At 46.3% G+C, this 20,970-nt stretch overlaps 1 protein-coding gene across 7 annotated transcripts in view; it reads right to left on the reverse strand.

Annotated features, from left to right (window-relative positions):
* Positions 1 to 20,970, reverse strand: part of GGT1 (gamma-glutamyltransferase 1) — a 30,733-nt gene that overhangs the window by 5,375 nt on the left and 4,388 nt on the right. For 3 of the 7 annotated variants that reach the window (XM_069031017.1, XM_069031020.1, XM_069031016.1), the window contains 7 exons: positions 5,236 to 5,403; positions 4,460 to 4,587; positions 4,141 to 4,230; positions 2,968 to 3,160; positions 1,669 to 1,826; positions 673 to 822; positions 37 to 173 (listed from right to left, as the gene is read on the reverse strand). In XM_069031017.1, the coding sequence (XP_068887118.1) occupies positions 37 to 173; positions 673 to 822; positions 1,669 to 1,826; positions 2,968 to 3,160; positions 4,141 to 4,230; positions 4,460 to 4,587; positions 5,236 to 5,403 (1,024 nt within the window). Of the gene's footprint in view, positions 1 to 36; positions 174 to 672; positions 823 to 1,668; positions 1,827 to 2,967; positions 3,161 to 4,140; positions 4,231 to 4,459; positions 4,588 to 5,235; positions 5,404 to 7,697; positions 7,977 to 9,867; positions 10,048 to 16,495; positions 18,123 to 20,970 lie in introns of those variants that run through there. The other 4 variants (XM_069031019.1, XM_069031018.1, XM_069031022.1 and 1 more) reach the window with 4 other exon arrangements.

A 20,970-nucleotide genomic window follows, 5' to 3' on the forward strand; every position in this document is an offset into this window, starting at 1 on the left:
TTGGTGTTGCAGAAAGAAAAGGCTTTTTCCAGGTACCTCTGTAATGTTGACAAATTTTGGGTCTCCCAGCAAAGTCCTCTTGGCATAGGCAAAGCGAAAGGCCTCCACTATGCGGTGGTAGGTCAGACCTTTCTCCTCCACAGTTTTGATGCTGGCAGCAGAGAAGTTATATCCTGGCAACAGAAGGCAAATAACTGTGAACACAAAGCATGGGGTCAATGGACTGCTAATGCACCTGTGTCACATGAATAACCTTGAAGCCCAGTCTCTACAGAGATGCAGACGCTGGACTGTCCTAATCTCTACATGGAGAACACAGGAGCTCTGGTAGTTTTGAACACTGTGAGAATCAGCAGAAGAATTTGTACTTGCAGAGGTGTTTTCCAAAGAAGCCTCAAGTACATGTTAGGTTCCACCCATATGAATATCAGGGAGGTTCCCCTATCAGGAGAATATTTCTCCTCTTGCACCTGTATTTCAGGTAGGAAGGCAACATCCCTGAGTTTACAGCAGAAGAGGAATGTTTCTGCATTTCTGATCTCTCCTGGGCTCTCAGACTTCTCACCTGCTGGACAGCTATCAGGGGAGGCCTTGCTCCCCCAAAAAAGGTGATGTCTTTGGAGCTCTCCCAGCTCCTGCTGTCTGTGGGCCACTGCTCTGTGGCACTCTCACCTTTCAATATGTTGAAAATGAGGGCCAGAACTGGGCCACTTAGGGGGGCACTGGGTGTGTAGAGGGTGAACTCCCCAAGTTTGATCTGTATGGGGTCTTCAATCACTGTCGCATTGTAGTCCTGCAGGTCTTCCAATGTGACAATTCCCCCTGGAAAGAAAAGGAAACTAGAGATGTGGGTTTATGTGATCTCTGGTGGGGAGAGGTCGTATTCCATCACCATGAATCACAGCATGGACTGGAGGGAACATAGATAAATCCAAAAAGTAACAAGGTAAAGAAAGCAAAGATGTGTGCCCATGAGATTTATTCCTCGATAGATCCATCTGAGGCTCAGATAGTCTAAGCATGAAGTTGGGCTGATTTACAGCAGCCAAAACTCTGACGATCCATCTATTTTTACAAAGGACACCAGCAGTGTCAGGCTACAAAATGTCCTTAGGAATCCTGTTTACAGGAGAAGATGCAGTTTTGGATGCAGGTGCTTTGTGGCACCCCAGAGGAAGAATAATTTGAGTGTTCCATCACCTTTCTTATCTGAAGGGGGAAGACAGTAAGTAATTATCCACCACAAATAAAGTCGGTAAATGACTCACACGAAGTTCACCAAGCTAACCAGTGCTGGCTGGTGAGGACAGGATACTGCCACCATCTAGTGGTACCCAGAGATCAAACAGCTCAGAGTTCACAGGACCACCAAGTATGTAACGTTTTAGGTAGAAACTCGTTGGATTCAGGCTCTGTGAACAGCCTGTATCTACTCAGCTACAGCCAGAGCTGGACAGACTTGGGAGGCTCTGTGGTACAGAAATGTACAGTTAATACTCTCAATTTCTGAGTTTCAAACACATCCATTAAAGTGCTTCTTTTGGGTGTCCTGTTGCCACAAATCTCAGGGTTGGCCCCTCCCAAGGCTTCTGCAGGTCACCAGCTCCTCCCTGGGCTCTGAGCAGTCTGGTCACTCCTGCTGCTTGGGACAGATGTCCTGGTTCTCACCTACGCTGTGGATGTCAGCGATGATCTGCTTTGCCAGGCTTCCTGTGTAAAAGGCATCTGCTCCTTCTCTGGCTATAGTCTCGTAGGTGTTGGCTAGTTTGGGCATCTTGATGGTTTCACCCTCTTGCAGAATTTTCCCTCCTTTGCAGAACACTTCGCTAACAGAGAAAGGAGATTGAGAAGATCAGGTCTGAGAGACAAGTTCAAAACTATGCATATCTGTGGCAGCTGAACCAGTATGAGTGTTCATGCTAGGTGCTTCTTGGAGAGAAGAGAAACTGCCTGAACCATGGCCCAGGGGTCCTGATATCTTGCACTGGGACATACAAATGAACAGTGTTTTCTGACCTGTGATTCCACATGCTCAGTTTGCTCAATGGACCCTGCAGCAGGGATTTTCACCAAGGCAGCCATCCTCCCTGCCCACCCAAGGGGCCAACAAGTGCCCCAAGATGCACAGGAGGGGCCATAGTCCTTGAACTCAGCAGTTCAGTTCAGAGCACAGTCTATTATGCTATGAGGCTCAAAGCTTCCAGTAAATCCAGAAGTGTTTCAGTCCCTGTGTTAGATCACTTTAAGGTAGATGGCTTCCTCTCTAGCCCCCTTATGATGGATCAAGAATATGCTGCTCTGGACCTGCCAGATGGAAGGACAGGAGATAGGCCAGGGTGTACATTACCAATTGGATTGGAAATGAACCTGCAGCTGGCAGAGAGTTTAAGGAAAAGAGAGAATTAAGCATGATCTCCAGCAGGGCTGGACATAAACACTAAGGGTTTGACTGTAAGAAGTGGAGGAGTATTTAAAACACTTCATGCTCATAGTCTTTGCCAGAAGTGGATGGTCAGAGGCATTGCTTGAGGAATGCTGATTGTAGAGTAAGAGATGATTCAAATTCCCACTGCTTGACAGCAGGTGAGATGTTGAAGGAGACTCTGCAATTGCTCCAAATGCAGGTAAGATCAGCTTGGTGCACTTACAGCATGAGGAAAAGCTGGAGATTCAGAAAATACATTGCCATGTGGCAGATTGATCCCAGCACGTACTCTAATTCCACCTTTGCTCAGACAAATGGACTTTAGGAGTAGAATTTATCTCCCTTTAAAGGTCAGGACTGAACATTCCTAAAACTGGCCCCATGATTTAGCACCTTTAGGTGTCTTCAGTGACACCAGCAAGCACAGTGAGTGTGGTTACTGGAGGGGATGCACAGTCTGCATTACACAAACACAGGGACTTTGCAGATTGGATGCAGCCACCCCAAATTTCTCTGCATACAACAGCAACTGCTCTACCTACCACAGCAAGGGATTGCTTTCGATTGCCTCCTCTTTTGATTTGATGGCTGCAGCAAGGCCTTTCCCAACAGGGAATCCTTCTTTTGCCAGCTTGATACTGGGCAGAAACAGGTCTTTCCATGCCAGTTTGCCATGACGTTTGTGAGCCAGCTCATAGCCACGGATTTCTCCTGGAACAGCAATGGACAGTCCTCCTGAAGCAGAAAAGGAATGTGTTAAGTCTTCAACAGCAAGAGAAGAAAGTGGTTGATTGAGCAGGAGGTAGAGCAGGCATCTCTGCCAGCCCTGTTTTAGGCAGGGCTTGTGTGTGCTGTGACCAGCTCAGCTTGTGAGAATTAACAGAATTAACAGAATAACTTGGTCTGACATTTGTGCCTACATATTCTGAACTGCTGAAACACCTCTGTCCTCTTGCTGGTAACTCCAGTTTTAGGGTCATTTCCCCTCAGCAGGCTCTGTACCAGAGCAAAGCTGCTCAGAACACAGAAGCTAACACGGTGAGAGGACACCGGCTGTGACATACTTAAGTCAAAAACTTTGTTGCAGCATTGTAACTACAACTGGAACAGATTGATTCCACACTGCAAAGTGATGCAGCAGTTTGCTTCAATCCTGTTTTCATTGGCATCTCCCAGAAGTTCAACACACTGCTCAAAATCCCTCCAAGGTACTGTTCCTTCTTGCTTAGAAGAGTGACCATGAGGAGAACTAGTTAGTAATGCTTTCTATTTCTTACTAGAAAATACTTTCCTGAAAGGAAACTTCTCTGGAGGCCCCAAGCCATTAGTTGAAGACACCGTAACAAGTATTTAGGGAGGACACCTGAACTGACAAAACCCAAGGTGATCCACACAAAGATTTATTCAAAGAGGTGGAAAGGAAAGATGGCACATATGGAACAGGTCATGCTCAGTGCTTTGCATTCACCTGCATTTTCATGAAGTGAAAAGCAGAAAATGCTGGGGTCTTGACTAATTTAAAGGGCATTGTTTTTAGCTTCTTTGTCAGGCCAGAGTTTGCAAATTGTGTAAAGCAGAGGATATTTCTAGGGGAGAAATCCTGCAGGTAGGCAAGAACCTAACCATAAGAAATGTTCTTATTTTAGACATGCCGGTAGCATCTAATGCTGGAGTTATGTGGTCCCCCCAAAGCAGTGAAACAGCCTTTGCCATACCTTTCAGAGAGAGCTGTGTGTTGTTCCCAAACATGTCCTCTCTTGCCCTTTTTGGAGCCACCTCTCTTGCATTAATGATTTCCACTTTTCCTTTAATGACAGAGCAAGGAAGATGATGTTTAGCTCTGGACTCAGCACACAGGCACGGTCTCTGCTGAAGGACTCTGATCAACATGAGCCAGTTTCTTGGCAATTATTTTGAGGACATTCCCCCAGAGGCTGTGAGCATCAGTCATTTACCTTCTCTCAGGTAGGATAAATCACCTGCCTTAGATAAAGTTCTCAAACTGTTCCAGCTATGTATGGCCCTGTCCCTTACCTGTGCTGCTGTAGATGGTAAAGAAGAGGCCCCCTCCAATGCCCATGCTGTGAGCGTTCATGAGTCCTACACAAAGCAGGGCTGCAATTGCAGCATCCACCGCTGATCCTCCTTGCTTGAGGATGTCCCTGTGCAGCAGAAGGGAAGGTGACATGTGACAGTGTCTCAGCTCCCTGTGAGCTGACAAGCATGCAGCTTGTCAGAGCAACTACAACAGATTCTCTGGGGCACATTTGTCCACACCCAGTCTATGTGTTCCTCAGGAATAGGAAGTTTTGTCACCAGAGAGAACAGACCCTAATGATCTGTGTGCAGACCAGATCAGCCCTCATTAGACACATCCAAACCAGGCTGAAAACACTGAGATGTGACAGAGTATATGTGGGAACAGACATTCCACAAACATTCGTTACGCTGTCATAAGAAATGACAGTTTTCTGAGGAGCCTTAAATCTGCAGCACTTGAGACTAGAACTGGAGGATATCCCAACGAAAGTTTTTTTAAAGGAGCTAGAAAGACAACTCTTGTTGTCACTGCTCATGGAGCCAAGGAATCTTTACCTGCTATGTTGTCTGTAAGCAACTGCAGTAAAGCTGGTCAAGCATGGTAAAAGCCTGGGGTTTATTAGGATCTCCTCTTTCTACAGGGGGATTATGTATTGATTATCCATGCTGGGCATCTGTCAGGATTGCACCTGTACATTGGGGAAGCAGCAGTTCTGTCTCATGCAAGAGCTGCCAGAGCTAATGAGAGTCAGGGCACAATGAATGGGTACCTTCCAATGATGGAGCACTGCCCCGCGTCAGTGGCCACAGCCGCCCTCTTGTACGTGTGTGCGTCCCCTGAGCCTGAGCGCAGCCCGAAGAAGAGTCCCAGGAACAAGATGAGCCCCAGCAGGGCTACGGTCACCACTGTGACCACCAAACAGCGTGTCTTCATCTTCCTATGGGAAGAGACAGGATTATCAGCCCTGCTGCCACCTCCTTTCATCTCCTCAAACCAGCAACTATCACTCAGGTAAGAACCTGCCTTGCAGCAGGCAGATAACATCATATACTGAAAAACCTCCAGATGCATAGGTGAGAAAGGAAATCCAAGGAGCAGAACACAATTGGTGTTAGTAATGACTGACATCATCTTCAGAACAAAAATTTTTTAAAAATTCAACTTCACATCATCTGCTTTTAAATGCCATGTCTGTGGAGGAGTCTGTCTGGAAGGTTGCCAAGGACCAGTTCAAAACACATCTTAGTCATTAGGAAGCAACCTTGGACAAAGCTGCTTGGCACAACCCAGTATGAGCACAGTTCCTGCTCCTGCCTGGGGCCCTTGGCCAGAGCACCTTCCTGATGAGCCGGGCACTTCCAGAGAGCCATGGCCAGTGCTCAGGTCTCCATGTATCCCAGTCCTGCACTCAGCTGCTCTGGGGCTGCACAGGGCTCATCTGAGAGTGAGCACAGAATGCCAAGGAGCTCTCCGGGTACAAACAGGGATGAGTCGAGAGCTATTGAGTGAATGGAGAGACACTGCCACCTTGGTGGGACAGGCAGTTCAGCAAATACAGCTTGAACAGATACTCTTTGACCCATTTTCTTTTCCATTACAGGACTGTTCCAGCAAAATAGACCAAAATTAATCATATTGCTTCAGAGACCACCTTCCCCCTTTGTATTGCAGCTTTGGGTTTTTACCACAACTTCAACGTAACAGCCAAGATGCCTTTTACCTTACTGAAGCATCTGCCATCCTCAGAGAAAAGCCAGTCCATGGAATTGTGGTGAAGAATGGATGCACCTACCCCACTGTGTACGCCCAGCTGCCCAAGGTAGAGTGAACTCCAACAGCCAGAGCAGCACTCAGTGCTTTGCAGCAGCCACACACACAGGATTAGGCAGCAGTGAGTGTGCCAGCACTGAGCTAACTAGAGGAAACAGGCCAGGCCAGCCAAACCAAAACTTTTCTCAGAGTGGGGTGATTAGCAAGCAGGGCCCCCCCAGCCTCACCTCCCAGCTTAAACCAGGAGATACACATTTGCTATCCAAGCCCTGTATCTGTGAGTCTCAGTCTGAGCACTAGAGATGCCCATCTTGATCCAGCTAAAGCAGCTCAAAACAGGGTGTAAATCTACTGTATGTGCTGCTCTCTAAACAAATGTCAGCCAAGGGTAGTAAAAGTAAATGGATGAAAATTCTTTCCAGGTTCTAGAACTTAATTTACACTCAACTACCTTTAAAAGAGACCAGTGGTGTGTTTGCAGAGCAATGACTGTGCAGGGAAACAGAGAAGCCATTATGTCCCTGACAATAGCTCACACACAGCCTCAGAGTTTAAAGACAGTTTTGTTTGTTGGCAGAGAGATTTCAGCTTCAGCACTGGCAGTCTCCTCCAGGCTTCACAAGAAATGCCATGGGATCTTTTATCTGTGCCCCAGCTCGGCAGAAGGTACTTTGTTTGGTCTGAAGGCTGCTCTGTGCTGGGCTGTCCTTTGAGCCTGGGCTGACTCAAGCCCCGCAGTGCTGTGTTAACCCGTGGGCTTCTGGCTGGGACTCTGCAGCTCTTCTCCACAGCTGGGTCTCTCACTGCTGGGCTCCTGCAGAGATTTATTGCCTCATCAGGCAAGTTACTCTGACAGCAGGAGAGAAGGGGAAATTTCAGGTACTACCTCTGCTCTCACCTTTCACCTCCTCTCTGGAATGGGATCACATCTGTGAGCATCCCCTAGATTCACAAGAACTCCATGCTGTGTCCTGCTGCCTGGTGAGGGCACAGACCTTGGAAAGGGCCCTGCAACCAACTTCATATGACTCAGGCACAGCTCCTGGCCTGCCAGGCATGAGGATAAGACATGCACCACTGGGCAGGAACACACACAGGCTGCCATGCAGAGATACTGCCTGCTGGGCACTGCCAAGTGAATGACCTCAATGAAGGTGTATCTGTGCAATCTGTCAGACTGATCCTGATCAGAAAGCAGCAGATGTATGAGTTCAAGACCCTGCAGCTTTCTCTTCTTCAGCAATAGAGAGAGCAAACCCAGCTGACGATAATCCTCTCTACCTTTGCTGCCAGCTCAACTCCCATAAACTCCTTAGCCCGCCTCAGGCCTGACCCTAGAGGGAAGCACAGCCCTCACTGCCTTCCCAACTGTAGCACAGCAGGGCCAAATGTGCATTTGGTTTGATGTACAGAAATCAGGAAATGGACCAGGAGCCTGAAGATATCCACTGTCTAACCCACCTCTGCATACTCTTTGTGCCGTGGGCAGGCACTCTGCAGAAACAGCTGAGTTTTTGGACCGATGGTCTGTTTGAACCTTGGCTTTGACTTGAGTCCCCATTATGATTTATTATTGGGAGTGGAGCAGCAGCTGCAGGCCACCACCTGAACAGGCTCCCCAGCTATTGTCTACTTAGGCTGGCTTTAACCTCCACATCTCTGCCAAATCCAGCTGTTTGGAAGCTTGGCTTCAGTCACAGAGTGCTTTGGCAGCAGCAATAGGTCTCCAGGAGAGAGGAGCTGAAAAGCAATTAAAAGCAATACAATTATTTCTCACTGTTATAAAGGTCCAACAGCCAGTCTTAGCCATGGAATTTAAAAAGTAGCCTGATTGCCTTAATTTACATCAGGAGAGGGGGAGGACCAGCAAGTAGCAGAGTTATGCTTGTACAAGCAGCCCCATTGAGCTGTATTCAGATGTGTCACAACATGCACAACCTTATTTAAACGTGACACTGGGTTTGAATTAAAAGAACCTCAGTGCAACAGGGGGTTGCTAGTTAGTGTCAAGTCTCTGCCAATGCCCCTCTGCCAAAGGGCATTCTGTAGAGATGAGGAATCTGCCGTGGCCAGGGAAAGTGCTGGGAGAGTTGGAAGGGGAGAAGGAGGGGATGTACCAGTCAGAAATCAGTGGGGAGAGAACAGTAGGATACCAGAGGATGACAAAGGACTCCAGGCATGGTCAGGCACTGCTTTGTTCCCAAATGAAGTAGTAAATGAAGCATCCACTGACAACACACAAAACTTTAACCACAAACTTTAACCCAACAGGTTTCTGCTTTAAACCCATCTTGCAACAGCTTCATACCTCAGCACCTGCTCCTGAGAGTACTCCCAGTTGCAGTAGCCACTACTGGACCATTAGCTTTGAGATATCCACCCATATTACTTTCCCCAGGCAGCACAAGATGTGCAAGGATAGTTTGGACATCTCGACTCTCGTCACAGGACACAGGCGATGCTCTCACGTTATGTGACAAATGATGAAGTTCCATCACGAGTTATTTTAATTGAAGCCTTACACAGTCTTCAACTCCACCAGTGATAAGGGAACTAAAGCAGAGGTTCAGCAAAGCCATGAAGAAGCTCAAAGAGGCTTCCAAATTCAGACCTAGGCACTGCTCCCACCTGAAGCAGGAGGACAAAGCAGTCCCTAGAGAAACCCAGCAACTCCATTCAACTCAGTCAAAAGCCTTCCTCACAGATGGTGCCTCTGTGCTGGTCCCTGTCCAGCAGCCAGCACCCCTCTCTTTGTTAATCCCAGCATTGCAGACTCATGTAGATACACATCAGTTTGCAGGAGAAAGGCCTCAGTGGGGATCAGTGGTCCCTACTTATCACTGAAATAGTCGACCCTGAAAAGAGCTGAGCGCTAAGTCCATGAATGAAGGGGCTGCTCAACTGGGTCTCAGGTGCTGCTCAAGGAGAGCTCTTGTGACTCAAACAGAGCTGTTGTGATCACAGTTTGTGACTCCTCCACAGGCACAGGCCTTTTCTGAAGCCTAATGGCATGTAGAATTCTGCCCAATGCAGATCAAACTCTGAGTTCATTGAGGAAGAAACAATAATTTCCTCTTGAAGCAACTTTTTCCTCAAAAATTCTTCATGTCTTCCTGCAAAAATTTTAGCATCAAATCCAACATTTTTATTTTAAGACACTTCAGCATAAACTATGAAGTGAAAAAAAAGGTAGAAAGGTGGAATAAATACAAAATTCCCCATTTCACATGGTTTTCACAGTGCTTCCTAGTTGAGGACCTCCCAGAAATCCACAGCTGGCAAACTCAATCTCAAAAACGTGAGTTATCAAAGTTTTATAAACCCATTTAAAACATTATTGTTATGGCCACTCCCAATTTAAAGTCAAAATGCTTCTTCAAAATAGCTCAGTTCTCCTAACGGTTACAAAAGATGTTTTCAGGTGCTCTTTTGCCATTAAACTAGAAGTTGTTTATTAGACCTGAGCTTATTCAGACTGGTTAGTCAGGTCCCATCACTCTCTTTTGGCAAGCTTTCATCTGCTTACTAAAAAAGTCACATTTTCACACATTCTGTTGAATAAGAAATCCCACACAGCACTTTCAGGCTGAGGGGAATGGCTCAATGAAGGTAATTCCTATTTCCCCCTTACCTCTCCAGAATATTTGCAAGTTGGTCCTGTCCTTTTGCACAGATCTGTGTGTACTGATCGCCTCTGTCCTTTCTCAGGAAGTGAACCCTTTTCTAGGGGCAGAACATCCTTGTAGCAGTAGCAGTAACCACTTATCTTCCCTTAAAAGCTCTCCAAAACTCGTAGTGTACTATTTGGTATTTGTACTGCTCACAGAGATGAACCCATTGAAACTCATTATGTTTGAATTCACAGTATCAGAGGAATGCAGAAGTAATCATTGACTAGGTGAAGAGTCAAGAACCCACACCTCTTAAAATGCATATTTTAGGATCCACGAAGATTGTTTATCAAGAGCAGAATCATTCTGTGTTCCTGGATGTGGTTACTATTTGGTACAAATGTTTTTCCTCAGCTTGTTGCTAGCTCTGAAGTTCTGATTAAGCAACTCAGCAAATACAATGGACTCAAGCTGCACCAGGAAAGGTTTAGACTGGATGTTAGCAAAAATTTCTTCACTGAAATGGTGGTCAGGCACTGGAATGGGCTACTCCAGAAAGTTGTGGAGTAACCACCTCTAGAGGGACTTAAAAGACATGTAGATATGGCACTTGGGGACATGGTTTAGTGGTGATTTGGCAGTGCTGGCTTAATGGTTGGGCTCGATGATCTTAAAGGTCTTTTCCAACCTAAATTGTCCTGTGATTCTAAATATATGGTGTCTCCACGTGATCAAGTACCCTCACACCACTCTTGCCTAAAGCCTCGTGTTCACAGAGAGACTGGATTTTGTGTTTGTCCCTTCAGCTTAAACGCGGACTGCCAGATTCAGCTGTGATTACACTTGGTGGGAATAACCTGTCTGCTAAGTGTGGGCAGCTGCCAGCAGTGCAAGAGCACCTGATCAGCTCACACACCTGCCCTTCAGCAATCACAGCCACACCACCCTAAACTGGCATCAGGTTCAGATCAGATTAATCCTCCAGCTGCAATGAGAAGATGTAATGCCTGTTCTGCCATGCCTGCTCCCACAGCAGCACTCTCTGGCAGGAAGGATGGCAGAGCAGGAAGGCAGCGATGAAGAAACACACCCTCCATCACCCAACCTCACTGAGGATTTTAAGCAACAATCCTACATGTGTCCCTGGACCAAGTCTGGAAACACCGTTGCAGCTCAAAGGTTGGAGCTCACCTGCAGTTGAAGAGTGTAGCACCAAAGCCAGCAGAACCCAGACTGAAGGTAAGGAGCTGTACAAACTGTCCTCAGACTCTACAGACTCAGCCACTAAAATCTGGGCCATTGTTTTTCTCCATGGCTTGCTAGAAACCTCAGACCCTCCTTTGAAAACAGGCTCAATGCCCATCCAGAATGTAACACAAGCAAACCACAGGCTGCCTGAAACTTGGGCACAGTGAAGATCCAAGCCCACATGTTTTAAGCCTGACTTTTAGCCAGAAGGCACTTTATAGGATGAAACACAGGATGAAGCAGTGTCTGCCTGGATCCCAGTCAGCACCATTAGATGCTATCTTTGGACTTATGGGGATCAATCAAGAGGTTAATGTCTCAACTCCAAACCAGCCCAGTCCCTCTGCCCCACACCAACCTTTGCTACACCAGATCTCCACTTGATGCAGGATAGTAGCTGTACTACACTGACTCATTAACAAAGTTTGGCCTAGTTCCAAGATTAAAAGCTTTAGGGTGATATTTTCTCTGCCTAAAAATACATCTTCTTTTCTATAATAGCCACAAAACGGAGTTCTGTTTAACATTTACATGTGGAAAAATCAGTACTATAAAAGATGAGCATTTCAGCCCTGAGCTATTGGGAAGGAATATAGCCTATGCCCATCTTTCAAAGATGACTTTCAAATACCCCTTTCAAGACATTGCATGAAAAGCACAGGCCCCTTCAGTTATATTGCTATTGTCCAAGAGGTCTTGAGCAAAAAACGGAAGCTTTCTGGAAAATAGATACTGGCACAGAAAATATTCTGCAGGCTCAGAAGGATTTGATGTATCTGCTGTTCCTACCAGCCAGTCTGAAGCACATATTCAGACTGCAGGCCACATTCAGCTGTTAACACACACCCCTCTCACTGTGTCTAATTTATTGATGTGAGACCCATGATGCTCCACAGAAAATATTGTGACAGGACCACACAACTATCCTCTGAAAAAGCAGACAGTGTGGAAACGCGTCTGGTCTCTGCCCCAAAAAATCGACCTGCGCTTTCAGTCTGTCACACCTTTGATATTAACAGGGGAATTTAAGATGCAGTCTACTGAGCAGAACCCTTTTCTTAATTTACTGACCCTGTAGCTGTGATGGTACCAGGATTTATGCTTAATATTTTCATAGTTCTAAAGCTGCTATGTCCCTGAAGTGGGTCTAGGTCAGAAGAGAGTCCTCCTGTCACATTTGTCTCAGAGGGTGCAAGATGACATGGAAAGGCTGTAAGAAAGCCCAGTTCTAAATCATATTTATCCCACTGTAGTACTTTACCTTCAGTGCTGAAAGGCAGGGTTTATATCAGTGAGCCACCAAAACTAAGCAAATTCTGTCCTTCTTCAAGGACAATGCAGCCTCATCTGTGGCATATTCACACCAGCACAGAGCCGGAACAAGTTGGATGCTCGTCAGCAAGTTACTCTTTCACATATGCACAAGTAGAGTTGAAGATGGGGTCAGAGAAAGTTACAAAACCTGAAGTCAGTGCCTTCAGGTCCAAAGGGTGAACATTTTGCTGTGTACAGGTTGTGCTGTGCACAGCTACCTTATTTCAGCTGTACAGAATATTTGGCAACTATCAAGTATCTCTGTCTAGGCACTAATATAATGGAGAACCCTGTTATAACTCAGCCTTCCATGTTTCAAGCTGCAAAGCCACACCTCAGACAGTAATGCCATATTTAATGCAGGTGCACTGTTGACTTGCTCTTCTCAACCCACTGCAAATAAAGAAAAAAAAACCTCCTGAAGGACTTGCCACCTCCTTCCATTTGTGATGTTCATGACATGGTAATCTTTAACATTCCCCAAAAATTAGCACACGCTATTACATTGAAACTTGAGCAACACAGGAGTGCATTTTTCAGCATATGAAGAAATGCCTTCACACCTCTTGTCACGGAACTTGCAAATACTGAAAAGCATCAGGCAATCCAAGACACTTCTAGGGAGTTTTTATTTTTGTTTCTTCCCCCCACCCCTGTTGATTTTTTCTGTAGGAATTTCATGAAGCAACACCAGCAATGACTCACAGAGCACAGACCACATCTACTGTTCAGACTCCTACTTTTTATAGCAGAACAAGCAACCCAACGCCTCAATTTCCCAATGTTTTAACATCCAAATGCATTATTGGAATAGACACTGTGACAAGATTCTGTAGCTTAGGTAGATTTACCTCTTGTTGCAGGTTAACTATTTTTCCCATGAGGAAGTCTTTCCCCTCTAACAGAGCAATATTGCAATCCAATACTACCTGAACATCAAAAATAGTATCTTGAGTGCCCCCTAACACAGACATGTTAATAACCATGTGAGGCTTCTTCCTACTAAACAATAGTTCCCTTTTTGACCCCTTGCTCTACTCTTCCATGATGAGGGCAACCAATGGAAGCTAAGTACCAGCTGTACAGGTAGCAGACAATTCTAATTTAAGCTAAACATGACCTAAGAAACACTGATTCAAAAAAGAGATCACTGCTGAAAAAACCTGGAAAAGTCACTAGGGGAGACTCTTAGAGAAAAGGTACTTTAAGAACTGGAAAAGATGTCTGGTGTGCAAGAGGTCAAGTTGACTAGGAGCAGGGACACAAAAGTTGACTTTCAGAGCTGAAAATAAACAAGCAGATGTTTGTCCACAGCCAAAGCACCTCCTTCCCTCCAGTGAGAGTTTCTTTCACTGTAACTCACCTGCTCAAATGGAGCAACCCACTAAACCCACATGCTTTCATTTTATGGATCTGTTTTCCCATAATCACCCACAGGTGCACACTTTTCCCTGGGACAAAGGTAAGCAAATGGAAGATAACTGGTAAACGGGGACATTTGTTAACCCTTTCTTGCCAGCCACACTGGTTAACCAGTTCTGATTATATCCTTCTAACTGCAGAGGCAGCTGCAGCAGCATTGCTGGGACAGGGCTGTGTGAACTACTGGGGCTCCTCAGTGCTTGGAGGTTGTTGGTTGCTGTTGAAGAAGAAACCTTTCTGCTCCTCCCTTGCAGAAAAGGGTGGCTGTCCTCTGTCCAAGTTCTGCCTTCTTTTATAATTTTTCCTCAATTTTATCTCTCTGCTACCTCAATTCAGTCGTACTCATTAATTATATGTCAAGCTCTGCGGTTTCCAAAATCTACATCAATCTGTACCATTTATCTACCAGTTTTATAAAGCCCTTTAATCTTTGAAAAGCCTTTCTGCCAGGCCACCAAAGGGACTATGTTCCTGCAGCTGACATAACTGCCTTTTCCCCAGCAGCCACCAATGAGCTCAGCAGCACAGTCCCACACAGCTTCCCCTCAAACTCACTACCCCCGAATAAAAGGGGACAGGGCTACTGGAGACAGGGGAAAGAAGAGGGAATTACATGGGAAAGAAGAAAACCTAAAGTGGTGAAGGGAAAAACAGAGAAAGTGGGAATGAAGGAGGACAAAATAAATGAATGAAGATAGGAGGACAAAAAAGGTGAAAGAACAGGAAAAGGGGAAACAGAAGGGCAAAAAATGAACTATGCCCTCTCTCTCAAGGCTAGAGGTTTTCCCCAGTCTCACACGACCGCTGCACTTGGACCTGTCCTTCATATGCACATTGAAGCTCTCAGATCACAGATGAAGTTTGGACTTTCTTGGTGCTCTGTTTATGTAAGGTTTATGAAATGTTATACCTGCCATAGCAGATAACCACGTATTTTATAGACTGTAGAGCATCTGAATGAGTGGGTGAGGCCACCAAAAACCCTGGATTCCAATTATAATAAATGAACTCAAGACTGCATTCACTGAAGAGGTTTCACAGACTTCAGCTGAAGTTGGAAAAGAGCTGTTTCCAACTGAAAAAAATTAGTAGCTACCTGCTTAAGTTCACCTGCTTTTGCTAAATCAAGACTCTACAGGTAGATGAGTACCTTAATTACTGCAGAGCTGGTTTGAATAGCTTTGCCTCTCCTGATCTCACTCCTGTTTGCTGTGGACACCTGGCTCAGGAAATGCAGCCCAGGACTGGGACCTTTAGAGAAAAGTTGTGGTCCTGGAGAGCCCATCTCTGACATGTTAGAGGGGATCCAACCAAGAGCAGGAGCAGGTCTTTTTTTTTTCCAAACACACAGAAGAGGGCATTCTTTTTATTCTGGTAATGAGCACAGGGTCTCCCACATACTGTTCTGGTCCTTCATGTGTCTAAATACTCATTTTCCTGAGTAGAATCTGCTCATTTTCACACAAATACAGTTGCCCTTGATAGTTCTTTGCAACAGATTTTTTTTTACAAAGAATTAAATGTGGACTGCTTGATTTATTTCAGAACATTTCTTTCTCCTTCACAGGCCAGTTTCCACATACATGAGTGATCCCCTGACCTGTGCTCTGCTGAGTGCTCTGCCTGCTCTGCATCAGGAGCTCTGTTCTCTCCCACAGCATTGCCCTTCCTCTCTGCTTCTGGTTCACACCCTCAGCATCATCCCATTGTCCCTGAAGCTTTTCTGGTTCTGCACCTGCCTCCCAGCCTTTCCCCTAGGTACCAGGTAAGAAACCTGCCAGTGCTTGACCTCCCACACCGACAGAGCTTACATTTTTCAGGTTACCACTTAGAAGCACAGAATTACATGGAAAGAAGAGATATCCAAGATATATGGATTTCAGCCCACTTCTTAGACCTCAATTTCTCTGAAGAACACCACTTGCCAGAGGGACATTGAAGTAAGAATTTCTCATCTTTAGGACCCCATGAAATCTGCCTTCCCATGTTTGTGTAGCTCTGATCTCTCTGGTTGTTTTGGGAGCCTTTCCTGTGTCAGGTTGCTAAAACAGCACTTCTCTTATCAGCAAGATCTGTCACTCACACTACCTGCAAAACCAGGGTCAAATTGACTCAGGCCAATGACCCTGCACCAAGCTTTCCATAGACCCTTTCAACCCAAAAAGGAGAGGAGACCAACATCAGCTTGGGTGGTAGATAGTACCTTCAAAGGGTTGGATAGGCCATGCAGAGATGAAATGTCTTCCCCAGTGATGGGATTGAGATCCCAGGTCACTAGACTTCCAGCTCCTGGCTCTGATCTCAGCCTGTCAGAAACCCCAACCCTTCTTGAAGCCATCAGTCCATGTACTCCTGACCCTATCAAGCCACAGCAGCTCCCCTAAAGGGTGAGAGTCCAGGTGTCCTGGACAGAGACCCTGCTGCCTTCGTTAACTGAGGCAATCTAAAGAAAACACAGTAGATCAAGTCCTGTCAATCCTTCCAAGAGAGAAACACTTGCTCTTCAAACCTGAGCCTGAAGGCTTGTGAAACAAAGGTACCCTTTAATAAAGTAGGATTAATGAGCGGGAAAGGTACGCAATAAAGGGAAACAACTCCTCTATTTCACACCCCAATCCAATCAAAATATGGAGACAATAAGATAAAACCACACTGTTTACTCACTACTTTAAAAGCTCTGTTCTCCCTGGGTGCAGTTCACCTTCAGCCAGTGACACCAAAAGAAGGCGCTTCTGCCTGGTTCTCTTACTCCTCAAGAGCTCCCAGAAGCAGGGACTCCAAAAACAAGACCGGTCACACAGAGCTGAGTGGCAGCAAGGCTTCATATATGGGAGTGGTCAGAAGGGGAGGGTGATGTAATGAAGCCCTATCTTTGAGCAGTAAAAGCATGCCACCCTTCCCCCTCCCTGTCCCTGAAGAATTGCTGGCTCACAGGGCAAGATGAGAACAGAGTGGTCCAGCACTTTCCATGCTGTACTTTCTCACGGTAAAGGGAACAGTGTAGAGGGTGGGGAGCAAGGAAAGATCAGGCTTGAGTGGAGACAATACTTTGATGTTAGGTAGTCCCAGGAGTGAATCTGTACTGACGGAGTTGTTTCTTTTCTTCATGCATCAAACTCTGCCAAGTTGCTGGTTTCCCCTGGCACAAGTCCTGACAGGGAGGACACTCTGAATTAGAGCACTGGGACCCCATACCCATCTGGACAGAGAAAATCCCATTCCTGCACTCTCCCAAGTTGGCTGATGCTGGAGCACTGCCCAGCTCCATGGCTGTAGGTGCTGAGAGCTCTGTAGTGAAGGAATGTGCATCCCATAAAAGGTGGTGTCTTGGACACTGACCTGGGAAGCTCTTGAGAGGCACATCCTGCTCTTCTCCTTCAGAGGAAATTTTGAACCCTCTGAATGGAGAGGAAATCTCTCAAGGATGTACCACTGCTGTCCAAAGGGAAAATAATTCATTTTTGACTTCCTTCATTTCAGTTTTGTTGATCGCTCACTGAAGGGCTTGTTTGACCATGAAAAGCCACATCAGGCATTGAGACAAGGTTTGCCTAATTCAAAGGTTATAAACAATCAGTCGGGTAGCTCTGTGATTGCTGTATAAAGGGAGATTCCAGGTCTAACAAAAGGTTCCTGTGTGCTCTCAGATAAGGCAACTGGAAAAGGCAGGAGCCAGTCCAGGCTTTCAAAAAGCGGAATTCATGGAGTTACTGTCATCTACCAGGAATGGCACCAAGATCCACAGGATCATGCAACAGCAGCCAAATAAATACCACCAGCTCAGAGAACCAAAGTCTCATACTGACAGGAACCTCCGTGGGTAATTCATAGATTTGGGTGGGGAAGGGAGATGTGGGAATGACTCTTGCAAGAAGGGCTGCTTCTGCAATGCACAGTGAACTGAACTGGAGAACAACAGTACCTTTACCCCTTCACAGGTTATTTTTTTAGCCAGAGATGTCCCCTGTCTACACAACACTGTGCCACCTCAAGTAAAGGAGCTATTTACAACACTGTAAGGAGCATTCCTTTGCACATCACAGTCTGAGTCTCACTGATCCTGAGGAATGGGTCTGCTTTGATAGTGTCAAGGGAGTTGAAAGCAGATAGATGACTGAGAACCCCTTTTTAACTGCCAGGAATGCTGCCTAAGAGATTTTTTTCAGATCCAAGACAAACTAGCTTTCTCTTATAGATGTAAGATTTGCTCTACTATATTTGCACTCTCCTGCAAATTACAGAATCTCAATAAACTACTCCTTCTTGTTCTGTTGTTTTGGAGGGGCCCTGGCTTTGCAGCCATCGGAAATGAAACAGAAACAATTAACATTGAGTTGTTCTGTTATCCTTATCCAAACAAGAATGTGCACCCAACAGGTATTTTTCAGTACAACCACAACTGCAGCAGGGCCCATCCATCCCAAGGAAAGCTCCTCACTTGCTCAAGGTGTAGCATGTTTTTTACAGGAGACAGGTTGACAGACAGGTTTAGTTTGTTTGGAGACAACCTAAACACTCTGGGTGGGTGACAAAGTAAACTCCAACCAAACTGTAAGCACAAAGAGGAAGAACAGAGTCATAATAGGTCCCTTCCCCTATTTCTCCATCAACACTCATGGTAAGAGACAGACACAGGGGAGACTGTGTAAAGCTGCCTGCCAAATAATGAGCCTCCAGTACTTGCTGCACCTCCAGGAAGATCTCCAAACTCCATAACCTGTCCAGATTGCCAAATTCTTATTATCATCACCACAAAAAAATTCACTATTTAACAGCATTTTAAAGCAACTATCAGGGCCAGGGAGCCTTACAGGCCTGCATGAGGAAAGCATTCACATCCCCACTTCAGAGACAGGACAACAGAGACAATCTTGCCCAGAGCTTCAGAGCAGGTCAGTGCCTGGGCTGGAATAAGCAATCTTTCCCCCATATTCCTTAACCATATTCCTAGACATCACCTTTCTTCCCTGTCATATGCCTGATATATACAGTAAACCCAGAGGCAGCTGGAAGCGACAAGTGCAGAGGCTGACACATCTACTGCACCATGCCTGGAGCTCCATGGGATGTTGTGTTCAGTGGTCCTCACGGCTTTGGTCTCTCCCCCACTGCAAACAGAAAATTAATAAAACGTGAAGGTAGCACCCTCCATCTCCTTGTGAAAAATGACAGCAGATTAGATTGCAGCAGAGGAGCTGGGGGGAGGTTCAAAGTGTTTGCCACTTAATGGAAAACTTGCACCTTATTACTGAAAGTTGTTGGGTAACTAATTACTGTTAAAGTCTAACGTAAGCAAGAAGGCCCTACAACCAGAAGAACACAGACCTTCCCAGCAAGAGCCAAGGTCCACTTTCCATTCTGCTTAAGAATCAGTGGGACTTGGAGATGTGAGGCTCAGAAGTTATTCCTGGACATGTATGAACACTGACCCACAGAGATCTGCATGTGCAGCCCACCCAAACTTTGCCTCATGAGAGCTGTGCTTCTCAAGAAGCCCCACAACTTCTTGTTCTTTTCTCAGCAGTTTCTGCTGAAGGATCAGCTCTACTGCTCTCAGAGCAACAAATGAAACCTCTCAGCATAAAATTCAGCACATCCTGGTAAGCCAGAATCTGTCCCGGGTTACCTTAGTATGGCAAGATTTCAATGGGACCGCTCAGCAGCTCCTACCCCATGGCAGGGTCAGGGTAGCAGCCTCTCAGAGAGGGACAGGGCAGAGCAGCAGTGCAGCCATCCCCAAATCTGTTATCCCCACAGTCAACCTGCTTACCCAGCCCTGGGGGTGCCTTCTGCTGGCATTGCAGGGCCACTCAGCTCACAGAGTGGTGGGAATCAACCCAGCAAAGAGCCACTGATGGCTGCTCAGGTGCTGCGAGGGAAGAAATTCCACCGAGTCCCTGAGAAGGCTGTGGATAAAGCTCTAATTGGCACTGAGTGGGCAGGGGCTATGTACATTCTGGCTACGCTAGTGTCTGACCTCAGAGGGCAAACCTATCTCTGGGACGAACACCCAGAAACAAGAGTTTCATGGACCTTTACACTGGGACCCTTTTCTCTGCTGTGGGCAGGTGAGGAGGGTGCTCAGCAGCCATACGAATAGTTCATATAGCACTACACAGGAAAGGTGCACACCATGCAAAACAGCTCATACCTTAAGAGAGAATCTGGATTTATAACTCTTATTCCAGGGGCTCTCAGCACTTCATACTCTCTGGGTTTGCTCCCCAGAACAACGGCCTCAGGAAATAAATGAATTTTTCTTTCTAAAGAAGTCATTCACTGCAGCTCCAATATTGCCCTATTGCTTCAGGCTCACATGTAGTCCAACTAAGGCTTGGGCAATCCACTTCATGTCTGTGTGGCCATTTGCAACCCATTGGTTTTGACCTTAGAAGAGAAAACACACACCACAGATCCAATCTTAGTGCAAACAACGAGCCATGGCCCACACGTGGGATGGGCACCATTGTACAATGGGACAGGCTCCTGTCACAGCCCACCACAGCAAAGCAGCTGAGTATGTTCAGCTTCCACCAGCCTGAGGCTATACCCTGAAATCACTGGGTGACTCTGTGCTTTCCAGACGGGCAGTCACAAAATTCATACAAAAGAAGACCCCAGAGACAGGAGCCTGTCTTGACTGGCCTCTGCACCTGAATGCAGAAATCTGGCAGGTTTGGTGCTTGAGGCATCTCCTCCTCTGGGCAGAGCATAACACAGGAATGAGGAAAGGGTAAGTGCTAAAACACCAACAAGTCTTCTGGCCTCAGAGATGCCTCATGCTACCAAGAGAACAGAACTCACATCTGAAGTACAGATCAGAAAAAAGAGTCCCTGTCTGGTTCATCTCCCCCCTGGCCCAGTCTCCTTCAGGGCTCGTTAGTTGAGGTGCTGCAAAAGGCACCAGAAATGGCCACTTGCTTATGAGAGATCAGAATCACAAACCTCTGCCTCAAAGCACTTGGAACCTGTGTAGGAAAGTGTGAGGGGGGCCAGCTGGGCTGGAGGCAGAGACTGTAGCAGCACAGTTCTGGGAACACACACTTGGCTTTGGGAGGAGCACACAAGCTGCACTGCACAGCAACCAGGCCTGCACAGGAGCTCTGCCCCTCCATCCCACGCACAGGGGCTGCTCAGCC

This window comes from Aphelocoma coerulescens, chromosome 15 (assembly GCF_041296385.1).
Source record: "Aphelocoma coerulescens isolate FSJ_1873_10779 chromosome 15, UR_Acoe_1.0, whole genome shotgun sequence".
NCBI lineage: Eukaryota > Metazoa > Chordata > Aves > Passeriformes > Corvidae > Aphelocoma > Aphelocoma coerulescens.